The sequence below is a fragment of the Narcine bancroftii genome, chromosome 3, assembly GCF_036971445.1.
Source record: "Narcine bancroftii isolate sNarBan1 chromosome 3, sNarBan1.hap1, whole genome shotgun sequence".
Taxonomy (NCBI): domain Eukaryota; kingdom Metazoa; phylum Chordata; class Chondrichthyes; order Torpediniformes; family Narcinidae; genus Narcine; species Narcine bancroftii.
In genome coordinates, this window is record NC_091471.1 from 250,249,435 (window position 1) to 250,264,999 (window position 15,565).

General features: G+C 57.1%; 1 protein-coding gene across 9 annotated transcripts in view; it reads left to right on the forward strand.

The window, feature by feature from the left end:
* Window positions 1–15,565, forward strand: part of dnm2a (dynamin 2a) — a 58,761-nt gene that overhangs the window by 34,335 nt on the left and 8,861 nt on the right. For 6 of the 9 annotated variants that reach the window (XR_011354316.1, XM_069927542.1, XM_069927541.1 and 3 more), the window contains exons 13-18: window positions 926–977; window positions 1,860–1,871; window positions 3,652–3,765; window positions 7,186–7,295; window positions 8,045–8,156; window positions 14,962–15,129. Coding sequence is in view for 8 of the 9 variants with exons in the window: in XM_069927542.1 (XP_069783643.1) it covers window positions 926–977; window positions 1,860–1,871; window positions 3,652–3,765; window positions 7,186–7,295; window positions 8,045–8,156; window positions 14,962–15,129 (568 nt within the window). In the remaining variant the exon portion in view is untranslated. The remainder of the gene's footprint in view (window positions 1–925; window positions 978–1,859; window positions 1,872–3,651; window positions 3,766–7,185; window positions 7,296–8,044; window positions 8,157–14,961; window positions 15,130–15,565) is intronic. The other 3 variants (XM_069927543.1, XM_069927537.1, XM_069927540.1) reach the window with 1 other exon arrangement.

Consider the following 15,565-nt stretch of genomic DNA (forward strand, 5'->3'; position numbering starts at 1 on the left):
GCCTGCCATCAGATCAGCCATGATCGATTGGCTTACTCCTATTTCTCATGTTCTCATAGCTGAATGTCTTCCTACCTTTCTCTCCAAGTCAAGGCATCAACAAGTGGGACGAACTTAACCTTGCTACAACAGGCTTTCTAACTCGAAGGTAGCAAATGGATTCTTTATTCCAGAGAATATCTGTGAGGTGGTGCCTTGCTCACTCTGGTCAACGTTGATAAAACTTGTTAGTTTCATCACTGAGGGTTGCCTTTTGTGTGCTTCAGATCAGAGCTCCCCAACTTGGGAGTCCTCCTCCAGACCACAGTGAAAGGAGGAAGTGGTTCAGACTCTCCGCTTGCCATTCCTGTGGGGATTCAGGTGGGATTGAGAGTTGGGAAGGAGGGGCTGGAGTCAGGTCACACTGGAAGGGGAATCGCTTGTTCTGGAAAAGATTTACTTGTTCAGATGGTAGTTGGGCGACAAAATGTTTGGGCTTGTGAACCCAGGTGAGGCTTGGGGTGTTGAAGAAGACCAGATGTCTAAGTTAGCAGAGGTGACTGAATTTGTGTGAAGTGTGAGATCTTTACAGTGCAATGCATGAAAGTGCTGGAGAAACTTGGCAGGTAATACAGCATCTATAGGCAACCAACATTTCAGGTCTGAGCCTTTCGTCAAGGTAGGAGCAAAGAGCAGAAAGGCACCTGAATAAAAACGTGGGGAGAGGAGGGAGGAAGGAATGGGGGAACCTACCCCCTACCTTTTTATTGTTAGACACCTGCCTGCTTTTTTTTCTCGTACCTTGGCAAAAATGTTGATTACTTCCTATGGATGCTGCGTGACCTGCTGAGTTTCTCCAGTACTCTTGTGTTTTGTACTACCATCACAGTGACTAGGCATTCCTGTTTCATGAGGTCTTTACAGAATTGGCTGTTTCTTCCTCCAGCGCACAACAAAGGAGCAGCCAACTGACAAAGAAACGAGCAGTCCCCAATCAGGTAAGGACAAGGAGCCCCAATGCTGGCCCACAGATTGCCTCTGCATGTTGCAATAAACTTCAGTATGCACTAATGAGTAGGTGTGTAATATCTGGCTTGAATGCCTGTGTCTCACTGTTGGAACAGCGTATGCATCGCTTCACACCATTTAGTAACTATTTCAATGGATGAGATTGTGAACAGTAGGCCACTGCCAAAGGCCCACGCCTTCCCCTCATTTCTTGGCCACTCTGGATCTGTGCCAGTTGGGAGCGTGAGGCTGGGGAATGGGGAAGCAATATGTGTTGCAGTGAGGCAGACAGCAGTGGATATGGGGACAGATAACTGCAACCCCCCCCCCCCCCCCCTCCCCAATTCACTGCTGAATTCATTGGGTCACACCACTAGCTCCTCCACCCCTCTAAATTCATGTGCACTTGACCTGTAACAATGCCCTTGAAAGTATTGCCCTGTCGCTTCATACCCTTCATTCCTTGCCTATCCCCAAGCAACGCTGCCTGTCATGGAACTCTAAAGCCCCACCCTATTCCTCCCTCCTGACTCTTTCCCTCCCTGCCTGTGCACTCCCTCCCCTCTCCTGTGCTACCTCTTTGCCCACCTTTCCTTCCCTTTCTATTCCCCCAGCCCACCCCTCCAGTCATCATCCTATTCCAAAGAATGTTGATGGGAAGAATGTGTCTGGTGTTGGCCATGAGGAGCTGGTGTTGTAGCAGGGAATATTTCAGGTGTGTGGGGCTCAGATGGTGTAATAACAGCATGTCCTTTTGTTTTCTCTCCTTACTGACTCTTCACCTCTTTTTGCCCCCTTTTTCACTCTACCCCTTCCCACTCATGCACTTTTCTCTGATATTCCAACTCCCTTTAATTATTACACTGCTAAAGGGTGAAATCTTGGTGAGTACCGTTTGTGTTGTGTGTTGCTCTAACTTTGATGTGAATCCAGCCTGTCTAATAGTGAGAGGAGGGTTTGGATTTCGGGCTGTCCACAAAATGCTTCCCACTGACAGCCCACTATCTGGATATTGGTTTCTTTCTGTGCTCTCCATCCAATCAACCAATCTCTCAAATTCTCTCTGCAGTTAAATTCCAAGACATTTGCTAAATTGTCACTGGGTGCTGAACTGGTGGTGGGGCAGTAGGCCTGGACTCCATCAACGAATTGTTCCCGAGCAGCCGTTCAATTGTACAATCTGCTCCAGTTAATGGAAGCTCCCAGTCTGTCCTTGGTGGAGTTGTAATGGCCCTAGCCTGCACTACTCTCTGACTTGTGGGTAACCTTTCATGTCAGTGCAGTTGCAGTGTTGATCCAGTAAAATTAATGTCATAATTCAGTCCTGAAATTGCTTGCACTCAGAGCAAATCCACAACAGTGGAGAGAGTGGCAGCCCATCCACAAATTTGATTTGCTCCCCTCTTTCAATCATCTTGGCCCTTGCCCTGATGCCCAAGCACTCAGGATCTGTTCTCCTGCTTTTTCACAGACCGTCCCTCCCTCACTTGTCTTCCTCAATCACAGGTCTTCAGAACCACCTTTTGTCACTTCCAGATTCTATCCCCTTCCCCAATTACTCATTCCTTCTCCCCAATCAGTTGTTCTTTCCCACAGCTTCACTGCCGCCCCCCGCCCCCTCCCCCCACCTTTGAATTATTTGAGGTGAAATGGTGAGAAAGAAATTCTGCCAATTTGGGGGAAAAAGAGGGATTGAATGGGAGTAATCTGGAGGTGATAAAAGAGGTGATTCTGAAGAACTGTCCCTGGGGAGGGCAGTCTCATGGGGCAGTGTGCAAAGAAGTGGGGAGCGAGACCAGAGTGATTGGATTTAATCCCAAAGCCAAGCTAGTAAATAGCTTTGGGACTGGTGATGACGCTGCTGTGAGCAGATTGGCTCTGGCCCTCCTCTGATTGTACCAAGGTAGATGACTAACCGAGTTTGCGTTAAATTAACCCATCTGTTTTGTGTAACTTGACTGCGTAAAATCGACAGGCGCGACTGAACTCTAGCTGGTTATGATTACGGCAGGGTGCTGGCTGTGGCAATCTGCCCAGCCTGTGTTTGCAGCAGTTTGATTAATGGTGTCGTTTTGATGTTCCTAACCACTGTGAAGTTGCAGAGAGTGTTGTCCTGGGTTGAAGCTGAGTTTACTCTGGATGTCTTCTACCTGGCTCCCCAATAGCCCACCCTCGTGTTAAGCCAATTAAGAAGAGGTATTTCCTGTGCCATGTTGTGCTCACGGGGCTGGGGTGAGGGTGCCTTGTCTGCGTTGCAGTAAATCAGCCACTGTAAATTGCCCCTTGTGTGTGAATGAGCGGTAGTATTTTGGGGGATGGAGATAAATTTATTGGAATGTAGGTAGAATGAAATGGGTTGGGGGTGCATACTGTAAAGATGGGTGCTTGATTGTCAGTGGTTCGAAGGTCTTTTTCCATGCTAAATTTTCCTATGGTTAGGATAGGGGAGGGGAGGGAGAAGAAGAGTGGGGAGGCTGGTTTATGAACTGCAGGGATAGATCAGTTTGTCATTCCTGGTACTGGGAGATCCTTGGGAATGTGGAAGCAGTTCCGGGGGGGAGGGGGTGAGTGAGGGGAATGCATTGGAAGTAGGGGTTGCGGCGACCCAGAGCTGGAGAGCTCCGAGAGATGCAGCATGTTGATCATTCTGCTGACTGTTTCCAGGTTATCCGCAGGGGCTGGATCACCATCAACAACATCAGTCTAATGAAGGGAGGCTCCAAAGAATATTGGTTTGTGCTGACAGCAGAATCGCTCTCCTGGTACAAGGACGATGAGGTGAGCTGCTTGCAATGAAGGGCTGGTGGAGGATGTTGGGTTTCATTACAGATCGTTCTCTTTGGAAGCAAGGCCTGCACAGACAAAGCAGGCCTTTCCCTTGAATTGAGAAGATTTCAGATTCACTTCTGTCTATTTGGGTCATGAACCCTTATCTCGTGACATTTTAGAAATTTGGAGTAGGAGAAGAGGCCATTCAGCCCATCTTGTCCAGACCAGCTGCAGAAAATCTTTACCGTTCTATTCCTCTCTGTGTTAATCGTCCTGTTGACTTTGGCACCAAGTGCTCATGCAGGGATTATGTACATCACCTGGCCCTGGTTAGAAATATATTCAACGTTGTTTTAAGTCTTCTATCAATTACCTTGAATCTGTGCTTCCTATTGTCTTTTTTGTGGGAAATAAGTATTTTCTGTTCATCCTCTTTTGGGTTCTCACTTTTACCCTACTTCATTCCAAGCCTAACTAGTTTCTCCACATCCAAAGGGCCTTTTTTTTTTAAGCTTTGTAATATACAGTAAAGTCCCTGCTCTCTGGTGATTGGTAGATGCCGGATAAATGTATTTTCCGATTGCTTGAGACTTACTCTTACAATGGCTAACTAATATAACTGCGTTAATAATACAGTTTAAAAGACAAAAATACTATGCTTGCATTGAACAAACTTCACTTACATGAATATATAAACCTTAAACCATTTTACTTTATTCTCAGTCACATTCTTTGAAAACATTTAACCTTCGCTGCATCTGCAGGTTCCTCCCCCTCCATGGAGCTGCACGAAGACAAACAATAACATTATAGATAATTTAACCCCCACCCCCTCCCCCAACAAGTTTGCAGGTAAAGCCTGTGACTGGGGTGACTCTTACTAAGCAGGGATAAGGAGACACTTAAGAGAGTCACCCCAATAGCGAGTGGCATCAACCAGTTCTTCATCCTGGGCGACACCGTCGCTGTTTCACACAACTTTATTCGAACAGCTGCTACAAGCAAAGCTCGACCAAGGCCCTCCAGTGGCTGAATATTTGCTTCACCGATAGTTTGTGTTACTTCAAAGAACATTTATTTTTATAATTTTAAATGCTTTTTTTTAACCTATTATTTTATTTTTTTTTTAAATTTGCTGATTGTTTGAATTCTGGATACCAGGGATAGAGACTCAGGGAGGGTTTTAATGGAAGCTGGAGATGTTGATGCCATGTAGTTGGAGAGTGCCTGGATGGAATATTAGATCATTGTATCTTAACAAATCTTCAAAACTTACAAGTATAGTCTCTGCTCTAGTTTAACAATCCCTTGTGGTATCTTTTCAGACTCAGGGCCCAGATATACTTCAGATTCCCCCTTGTCTATTTCACTCATTTCAAAGTATTCCAACAGATTTGTCAAACGTCGATTTCTCCTGGATAGATCCTCTTTGACTCTGGAATCCTGTGACCTTCCAGGTGCCCTGTTCCTTAATAATTCCAGCATTTTTTTTCCCCACTAATATCAGGGAAAAATTCTGTGGTTCCATAGCTAATGGTACCAAGATTCACCAACTTTTATTTATTGACTTGAGTAAAAAGCTACCATTTGTTTTTGGATCTTTGGTCCAAATCTCTAGTTATTCAGAGGTTTCACAAGTGAATGTCTGATTAAAGTGAAACATGAAAGTCTGCAGATGCTGTGATTGCCGTATTAACACCGAAATTCTGTAAGAACTCAGCAGGTCTCACTATTGGAAGTAAAGATGCATTACTAGCATTTCGGCCTGATCCCGTCCTCAAGGTACAAGTTTTTAAAAAAAGGTAGGCTTCTGTATTAAAAGGCTGTGGAAAAGGGGAGAATGGGAGGGGGCGGAGTACAGACCAACAGACAAAAGGTGTTATTTGGATATGGAGGACAGGAGAGAGGAAAGGTGAGAATTGATTGGGGGGAGGGCGTTGTTTTCGACTGAGAAAGGAGACTAAAGCCACTTTCAGGTGCATTCTTCGCCAAGAATGCGCCTGCAGAAGCAGATACAGCCCTGTGGAATGGTCTTTCAGGTGGCATCCCTGAAAGCGCTGCGCTGTCCACCTGAAAGGGACAGCTGCAGGAGAGGCACCTCAGAGAGCACTCCGGCTCCTGTTAAGGCAGGGGTGGCAGGGAGAGGATGAAAGGTGCAGGAATTTGCGTCACCAGCTGATTGTCATCATGCAGCTGCATTCAGGTGCCTCGGGGGATTGCTCAGATGCAGAGATTATACCTCCCGGAAGAGGGTTGTTGAGTATTCCTCTGAGCCGCATTGCTCTTTCGGGTGGCCTCCCGACAGCTGCATTCGAGTAGAATATGTGGCTTTATATCTGGGTATTCTGGCCACCTGAAAGAGGCTTGAGGGAAGAAGGAAAGAAGTAGAGGAAAAGAGGCATAGGGAAGGATGGATGGGGGGGGGGGTCTAAATGAAACCGAAGAGGTTGATGTTAATGCCATCTAGTTGGAGGGTACCCAGATGGAATACGAGGTGTTGTTTTCTCTATTCTGACAGTGCATGATCCCATGGACAGGACAAACACGTCAGCAAGGGAATGAAGCAGGGAATTGAAATGGGTGGCCACTGGGAGATTCACCCAATTGATGCGGGCAGAGCCGAGGTGCTCAACGAACTGATCTTGCAGTCTGCGTCCAATTTCTCCAATGCAGAGGGGACCACAATAGGAGCACCAGATGCAGTAGATTACCCCCTGCATATATGCATTAAATGTTGCTTCACTTGGAAGGACTGTTTGGGGCCCCGAATGGTGGTGAGGGAGAGAGTGCTAGTGCAAGTGGAACATCTCCTGCGGACTTGGGGTGGGGGGTAGCTACCAAGTGGGTGAGTGGGCTTTCAAAATTGATCGTAATGATTGAAAAGCTGTTCCTCCAGCACTAACTGTAAAACATAAAAGTCTGCAGTCACCATGGTTGAAGTAAAAAAAATACAAGCTGGAGAAACTCAGCTGGTCAAAAATTACTTTGCTGTATAACGTACACTGTTCGACTGGCAGTGTTTTTACTGTCTTTGTTTCTCAGCACAAAAGTTTAGTTCCTACCTTCCTTGTGCGTGATCACTTCCTCATTTTGAGATCTGATTCCTTTTTTTTTCCCATCAAATTCCCACCTGCCTAAAATCTGCTGCCTTCCCTTATATTCTTTATCTTCACCGTACATTGTTGAATCATCTGTAATGGACCTGGTTCCTCTGAGTGCAGCCAGCACTATTAACCTCATGTACGAGTTGAATTGTAAAACGCACTTGGGATTTCTGTGGCTGCCTGAAGCTCCTACCAACCTTGTAGTCATCGGTCCCACTCCGCCTTCACAGTGTCGTTGCAGTGACACCTATTGCCTGGAAAGGGGGGTGGTGACAGAGTGCACTGACCAGCTATGGGTTTGCTAACGATCGTGTGATTGTTGCAGGAGAAAGAAAAGAAGTACATGCTGCCCCTCGACAACCTGAAGCTAAAGGACGTGGAGAAAGGCTTCATGTCCACTAAGCACATCTTTGCAATCTTCAACACTGAGCACAGGTCAGTGCCTGCAGTTCCCACTGCTGCACGCTGTGGGGAATGGAGGAGTGGGATTGGCCCAACGTTACCCTTGGCCTGCTTGATGCGTTGACTGAGATTACAGAGTCGTGGAGAGATTCACCAGGCTCTTTGTTCTGCTGAGCCCTGCAGAAACCAAGAAGCACCTAATTACACCTTGGACGTTGGATGATCTAGAGCAGTGGTCCCTAACCTTTTGCTTTCTGCTCACATTCCACTTTAAGTAATCCCTATGCCATCAGTTCTCTGTGATTAGTAAGGGTTTGCTTAAGATGGTTTGTGAGTGGGAAGGGAAGGTTGAGGATCACTGCTCTCGACCCAATTGTTACTGAAATATTTTGCTTGAGAAAAATTGTCATGGCCCCATTTCCTTTGGAGTTATGAAACCTAGCACATAACAAGTCAATGAGGTATGATTAAAACAGTGGTTTTCAACCTTTTTCTTTCTACCCAATAACCACCCTAAGCAATCTCTTACTAATCACAGAACACATATGGCATAAGGAATACTTAAAGTGGTATGTGAGTGGAAAGTAAAAGGTTGGGAACCACTGATGTAGAGCTAAGTTTGCAAAATAAAAGTCAGAATTAAAATGTGATTTGGGTGCCTTGCCCTTGAGTCCTTGTACTCTGCTTCCTGTTAACCCAGTTTAAGGAACACTTGTCGGATGTTTGCACAGCTGATTGATGGCAGATGCTGAACATTGACTTGTCTTTTTTTTCTGCTTCAGGAATGTTTATAAAGACTACCGACAGATTGAGCTGGCTTGTGAGTCCCAGGAGGATGTGGACAGTTGGAAGGCTTCTTTCCTGAGGGCTGGGGTCTATCCTGAGAGGGAGAACGTAAGGTTCAGTTTCTTCTCCATGCCAGAAAACTCAGATCACTATCTCTTGAGCCTCATCTTAAAAAAAATTGCTCTTGTGTTTAGATCAGGCTCTATATCCCTGCAGTCAAGCAAACTTAATGTCATCAGAACCTACCTCCTCCAAAATGTCTGGTGGATGCTGGGACCTAAAATTAATTTTATTTCTTTTTTTAAACTTTAGACATTCAGCATTGTAACAGACTATTTTGGCCCACAAATCCTTTCCCGCCTGTTAACCTACTCCTTCGGTACGTTTTGAACGGTGGGAGGAGATCAGAGCCCATTTGGAGGGGCCTGACCTGAGAATTCCACCCCCCCCCCCCCCCCCCCCCCCAACCCCATGACACCAACCCTGGGATGGTCAGTTGTTAAGGTGAACAGTTGCAGCATCCAGCGAATTTGTCACAACCCATTGTCCAGAAACGTGGCTGGTAGACAAGAGATTGACAAGTAGTACTGCCCTTTGTGGATAAATGGGCAAATTTGGATTTGAATTGATAAAGGGTGATGTAATTTTCCGTTGATTTACATTCAGCAACAATAGAACTTTAAAGCCCAGTGCACACCCTTCGGCCCATGATGTTATGCTGACCTATGTAAATTTATTCAACAGTCTAAACTTTCCCTAGGCTCTAAAGGTTGTCATAGCCAAAGGGTGGTCGTGGGGACGAGCTCCTACTGCTACATAAATGCTCTTCTTTGTGTGCATCCCAAGCAGACTCTGACAACCAAGTCCAACTCCTGGCCTCCATGTGTGGCAAAGTTCTTTTGCCCGGCGGAGCTGTTCTCACTGACAGGAGAAGGGGCAAAGGTGGAGGCCACTGGCACCTTGAAACCTGTTGCTTCCGGGCAGATGGGGCTCATTAACCACGGATGGTAACTCATCTAGGAGAGGGCAAACTCAGATTTCAAATCTCCGCTGTCTTGTGCTTCTACCCGGTCACAGGAAGGGCTTTGGGAGTAAACCCTGGGGTAAAAGTCCAGAGTCGGTGTTCCAAAGCCGGCTGCTGTACCCAGCACTGGCACGGCAACTCCTGTGATACTGCTGGCACCAAACTGTAGCGACTTTTGTCGTTCCTTTGGATCTGTCATTGGCATGGAGAGGGGGATCCCACACATGAGCAACAGATGGATCTCCATATCAACTCTGCCTGACTTGTGCCCTGGAGAGGCCACTCTACAGTGACTACTGGAGGCGTGATACCCATGGTCGATGATGACAGACGGAGGCCACACACACACCCAAAACCCTCTACTTGCTTGAGTCTTTCAGATACACCACCTCAGGCACCCACTACTCTGTGTATAAAACAAAATACAAAAACAACAACATAAGTGACGTCTCCCCTAAGCTTTCCTCTCTTCACCTTCACCAGAAGTTCTCTGGAATTTGCTACTGTCACCCCGGGGAAAAGTTGACTGTGCACCCTTTCTATGTCTTGTAATCTTGTTGATTAAGTCATCTCTCATCCACCTTTGCTCCAAAGAGAAAAGTCCTAGCTCTGTTAACCTTGCCTCATAAGACGTGTGCTCCCATCCAGGCAACATCATGGTAAATCTCCTCTGGACCCTTTCCAAAGCTTCTACATCCATACTGTGATGAGGCAACCAGAACTGAACACAATATTCCAAGTGTGGTCTAAACAGAGTTTTATAGAGCTGCATCATTACCTCACTACGCTTGAACTCAATCCCCCAATGAATGAAGGCCAGCCTTCTGAACTACCCTATCAACCTGTGAGATACTCTATCTTTACATTTGATCTTTCAAAATGCATCTCTCCACACTTATCCAGATTGATCAACATCTGCCATTTCTCCACCCAACATCCTGTCTAAAACCTGTTGTAACCTATGACAAATATTCGATACTATTCACAGCACCTGTAACCTTCATGAAATCTTGCCAGCTAGAAAGTACAGGGATGCGCTGCTTAATGTTCATGATATATTCTGTGAAATTGGGCATTATGTGATGTGGGTGCTGTGCGAACACCATATTAGCAAAGCTATGGATACTGTAGTGTACCTGTAAACTTTAATTTGTTATTAGGGACCAGTGTGGTAACTGACACAGGGTTATGGGCAGAGACCGGGGTTGTGGGATCAGTGGAGGGCCCGAGCCGGGGCTGTGGGGCCCGAGCCGGGGCTGTGGGGCCCGAGCCGGGGCTGTGGGGCCCGAGCCGGGGCTGTGGGGCCCGAGCCGGGGCTGTGGGGCCCGAGCCGGGGCTGTGGGGCCCGAGCCGGGGCTGTGGGGCCCGAGCCGGGGCTGTGGGGCCCGAGCCGGGGCTGTGGGGCCCGAGCCGGGGCTGTGGGGCCCGAGCCGGGGCTGTGGGGCCCGAGCCGGGGCTGTGGGGCCCGAGCCGGGGCTGTGGGGCCCGAGCCGGGGCTGTGGGGCCCGAGCCGGGGCTGTGGGGCCCGAGCCGGGGCTGTGGGGCCCGAGCCGGGGCTGTGGGGCCCGAGCCGGGGCTGTGGGGCCCGAGCCGGGGCTGTGGGGCCCGAGCCGGGGCTGTGGGGCCCGAGCCGGGGCTGTGGGGCCCGAGCCGGGGCTGTGGGGCCCGAGCCGGGGCTGTGGGGCCCGAGCCGGGGCTGTGGGGCCCGAGCCGGGGCTGTGGGGCCCGAGCCGGGGCTGTGGGGCCCGAGCCGGGGCTGTGGGGCCCGAGCCGGGGCTGTGGGGCCCGAGCCGGGGCTGTGGGGCCCGAGCCGGGGCTGTGGGGCCCGAGCCGGGGCTGTGGGGCCCGAGCCGGGGCTGTGGGGCCCGAGCCGGGGCTGTGGGGCCCGAGCCGGGGCTGTGGGGCCCGAGCCGGGGCTGTGGGGCCCGAGCCGGGGCTGTGGGGCCCGAGCCGGGGCTGTGGGGCCCGAGCCGGGGCTGTGGGGCCCGAGCCGGGGCTGTGGGGCCCGAGCCGGGGCTGTGGGGCCCGAGCCGGGGCTGTGGGGCCCGAGCCGGGGCTGTGGGGCCCGAGCCGGGGCTGTGGGGCCCGAGCCGGGGCTGTGGGGCCCGAGCCGGGGCTGTGGGGCCCGAGCCGGGGCTGTGGGGCCCGAGCCGGGGCTGTGGGGCCCGAGCCGGGGCTGTGGGGCCCGAGCCGGGGCTGTGGGGCCCGAGCCGGGGCTGTGGGGCCCGAGCCGGGGCTGTGGGGCCCGAGCCGGGGCTGTGGGGCCCGAGCCGGGGCTGTGGGGCCCGAGCCGGGGCTGTGGGGCCCGAGCCGGGGCTGTGGGGCCCGAGCCGGGGCTGTGGGGCCCGAGCCGGGGCTGTGGGGCCCGAGCCGGGGCTGTGGGGCCCGAGCCGGGGCTGTGGGGCCCGAGCCGGGGCTGTGGGGCCCGAGCCGGGGCTGTGGGGCCCGAGCCGGGGCTGTGGGGCCCGAGCCGGGGCTGTGGGGCCCGAGCCGGGGCTGTGGGGCCCGAGCCGGGGCTGTGGGGCCCGAGCCGGGGCTGTGGGGCCCGAGCCGGGGCTGTGGGGCCCGAGCCGGGGCTGTGGGGCCCGAGCCGGGGCTGTGGGGCCCGAGCCGGGGCTGTGGGGCCCGAGCCGGGGCTGTGGGGCCCGAGCCGGGGCTGTGGGGCCCGAGCCGGGGCTGTGGGGCCCGAGCCGGGGCTGTGGGGCCCGAGCCGGGGCTGTGGGGCCCGAGCCGGGGCTGTGGGGCCCGAGCCGGGGCTGTGGGGCCCGAGCCGGGGCTGTGGGGCCCGAGCCGGGGCTGTGGGGCCCGAGCCGGGGCTGTGGGGCCCGAGCCGGGGCTGTGGGGCCCGAGCCGGGGCTGTGGGGCCCGAGCCGGGGCTGTGGGGCCCGAGCCGGGGCTGTGGGGCCCGAGCCGGGGCTGTGGGGCCCGAGCCGGGGCTGTGGGGCCCGAGCCGGGGCTGTGGGGCCCGAGCCGGGGCTGTGGGGCCCGAGCCGGGGCTGTGGGGCCCGAGCCGGGGCTGTGGGGCCCGAGCCGGGGCTGTGGGGCCCGAGCCGGGGCTGTGGGGCCCGAGCCGGGGCTGTGGGGCCCGAGCCGGGGCTGTGGGGCCCGAGCCGGGGCTGTGGGGCCCGAGCCGGGGCTGTGGGGCCCGAGCCGGGGCTGTGGGGCCCGAGCCGGGGCTGTGGGGCCCGAGCCGGGGCTGTGGGGCCCGAGCCGGGGCTGTGGGGCCCGAGCCGGGGCTGTGGGGCCCGAGCCGGGGCTGTGGGGCCCGAGCCGGGGCTGTGGGGCCCGAGCCGGGGCTGTGGGGCCCGAGCCGGGGCTGTGGGGCCCGAGCCGGGGCTGTGGGGCCCGAGCCGGGGCTGTGGGGCCCGAGCCGGGGCTGTGGGGCCCGAGCCGGGGCTGTGGGGCCCGAGCCGGGGCTGTGGGGCCCGAGCCGGGGCTGTGGGGCCCGAGCCGGGGCTGTGGGGCCCGAGCCGGGGCTGTGGGGCCCGAGCCGGGGCTGTGGGGCCCGAGCCGGGGCTGTGGGGCCCGAGCCGGGGCTGTGGGGCCCGAGCCGGGGCTGTGGGGCCCGAGCCGGGGCTGTGGGGCCCGAGCCGGGGCTGTGGGGCCCGAGCCGGGGCTGTGGGGCCCGAGCCGGGGCTGTGGGGCCCGAGCCGGGGCTGTGGGGCCCGAGCCGGGGCTGTGGGGCCCGAGCCGGGGCTGTGGGGCCCGAGCCGGGGCTGTGGGGCCCGAGCCGGGGCTGTGGGGCCCGAGCCGGGGCTGTGGGGCCCGAGCCGGGGCTGTGGGGCCCGAGCCGGGGCTGTGGGGCCCGAGCCGGGGCTGTGGGGCCCGAGCCGGGGCTGTGGGGCCCGAGCCGGGGCTGTGGGGCCCGAGCCGGGGCTGTGGGGCCCGAGCCGGGGCTGTGGGGCCCGAGCCGGGGCTGTGGGGCCCGAGCCGGGGCTGTGGGGCCCGAGCCGGGGCTGTGGGGCCCGAGCCGGGGCTGTGGGGCCCGAGCCGGGGCTGTGGGGCCCGAGCCGGGGCTGTGGGGCCCGAGCCGGGGCTGTGGGGCCCGAGCCGGGGCTGTGGGGCCCGAGCCGGGGCTGTGGGGCCCGAGCCGGGGCTGTGGGGCCCGAGCCGGGGCTGTGGGGCCCGAGCCGGGGCTGTGGGGCCCGAGCCGGGGCTGTGGGGCCCGAGCCGGGGCTGTGGGGCCCGAGCCGGGGCTGTGGGGCCCGAGCCGGGGCTGTGGGGCCCGAGCCGGGGCTGTGGGGCCCGAGCCGGGGCTGTGGGGCCCGAGCCGGGGCTGTGGGGCCCGAGCCGGGGCTGTGGGGCCCGAGCCGGGGCTGTGGGGCCCGAGCCGGGGCTGTGGGGCCCGAGCCGGGGCTGTGGGGCCCGAGCCGGGGCTGTGGGGCCCGAGCCGGGGCTGTGGGGCCCGAGCCGGGGCTGTGGGGCCCGAGCCGGGGCTGTGGGGCCCGAGCCGGGGCTGTGGGGCCCGAGCCGGGGCTGTGGGGCCCGAGCCGGGGCTGTGGGGCCCGAGCCGGGGCTGTGGGGCCCGAGCCGGGGCTGTGGGGCCCGAGCCGGGGCTGTGGGGCCCGAGCCGGGGCTGTGGGGCCCGAGCCGGGGCTGTGGGGCCCGAGCCGGGGCTGTGGGGCCCGAGCCGGGGCTGTGGGGCCCGAGCCGGGGCTGTGGGGCCCGAGCCGGGGCTGTGGGGCCCGAGCCGGGGCTGTGGGGCCCGAGCCGGGGCTGTGGGGCCCGAGCCGGGGCTGTGGGGCCCGAGCCGGGGCTGTGGGGCCCGAGCCGGGGCTGTGGGGCCCGAGCCGGGGCTGTGGGGCCCGAGCCGGGGCTGTGGGGCCCGAGCCGGGGCTGTGGGGCCCGAGCCGGGGCTGTGGGGCCCGAGCCGGGGCTGTGGGGCCCGAGCCGGGGCTGTGGGGCCCGAGCCGGGGCTGTGGGGCCCGAGCCGGGGCTGTGGGGCCCGAGCCGGGGCTGTGGGGCCCGAGCCGGGGCTGTGGGGCCCGAGCCGGGGCTGTGGGGCCCGAGCCGGGGCTGTGGGGCCCGAGCCGGGGCTGTGGGGCCCGAGCCGGGGCTGTGGGGCCCGAGCCGGGGCTGTGGGGCCCGAGCCGGGGCTGTGGGGCCCGAGCCGGGGCTGTGGGGCCCGAGCCGGGGCTGTGGGGCCCGAGCCGGGGCTGTGGGGCCCGAGCCGGGGCTGTGGGGCCCGAGCCGGGGCTGTGGGGCCCGAGCCGGGGCTGTGGGGCCCGAGCCGGGGCTGTGGGGCCCGAGCCGGGGCTGTGGGGCCCGAGCCGGGGCTGTGGGGCCCGAGCCGGGGCTGTGGGGCCCGAGCCGGGGCTGTGGGGCCCGAGCCGGGGCTGTGGGGCCCGAGCCGGGGCTGTGGGGCCCGAGCCGGGGCTGTGGGGCCCGAGCCGGGGCTGTGGGGCCCGAGCCGGGGCTGTGGGGCCCGAGCCGGGGCTGTGGGGCCCGAGCCGGGGCTGTGGGGCCCGAGCCGGGGCTGTGGGGCCCGAGCCGGGGCTGTGGGGCCCGAGCCGGGGCTGTGGGGCCCGAGCCGGGGCTGTGGGGGTACAGAATATAATTTCCTATAGCTAGCAATCACTTTTTCTAAATTACTGTGGACTTGCTTGTGGTAACTGAATAATTACGGTAATTGGTAACTGAAAAAACTGAATAAATGCGGTTGGACTTTGCCCGAGCTGAAAATTGATGTGAGTCGGTGCTGTTGGGAGAGGACATCCTTCAGAAATACGGAGATGATGATGGGAGGCAGCTGGAGAGTTTCATGGGGGGCTTTGGAGTTGAGGTATTGATTGGGGGAGTGGTATCTGGATGCCTGCAGCATTGAGGGGAGAAACTGGAGATGATGTGGTGGAGATCAGGCACTTTTTAATTGCTGACAATGTTCCACAGGCAGAAAATGAAGAGAGTGGAAGCACCACCGACACATTTTCAATGGACCCTCAGCTGGAGAGGCAGGTGGAGACCATTCGCAACTTGGTGGATTCCTACATGAGCATTGTCAACAAGTCAATTAGGGATCTGATGCCAAAGACCATCATGCACCTTATGATCAACAATGTAATTTGGTCGTGATCAATACTGGGGAAGGGAAGAAGGCTGGAATGAGGCGGTGGGATAAGGAGGAGGGGCGGTGGAATAAGGTGGTGGGAGAGTGTCTGTGTATATGAAGGGCTTGGGGAGTGGTTGAGTGCTTGCTGGTGGAGTGTCAGTGTGGGCAGATCGGGGTGAGAGGAATAGTGTGATGGGAAAGGGGAGTCAATGCAGTGAAGAGGGGGAATATGCAGGCTTTCCATGGTTAAAATACAGGGAAATAGGATGGGAGAGGGTGTGGCAAGCAGGAGAGTGGTTGAGGTGTTGGCGGTGGGCAAGGGGCTGGTCTCGCTGGCGAATGGGGAAGGGGATGAACCAGCTGAGGGGATATCGGGATGGTCAATAATGCTAGCATTGTTGGTGGGTCGAATGACATGCCTGAGCGTGCCCTTTCTTCCCGCAG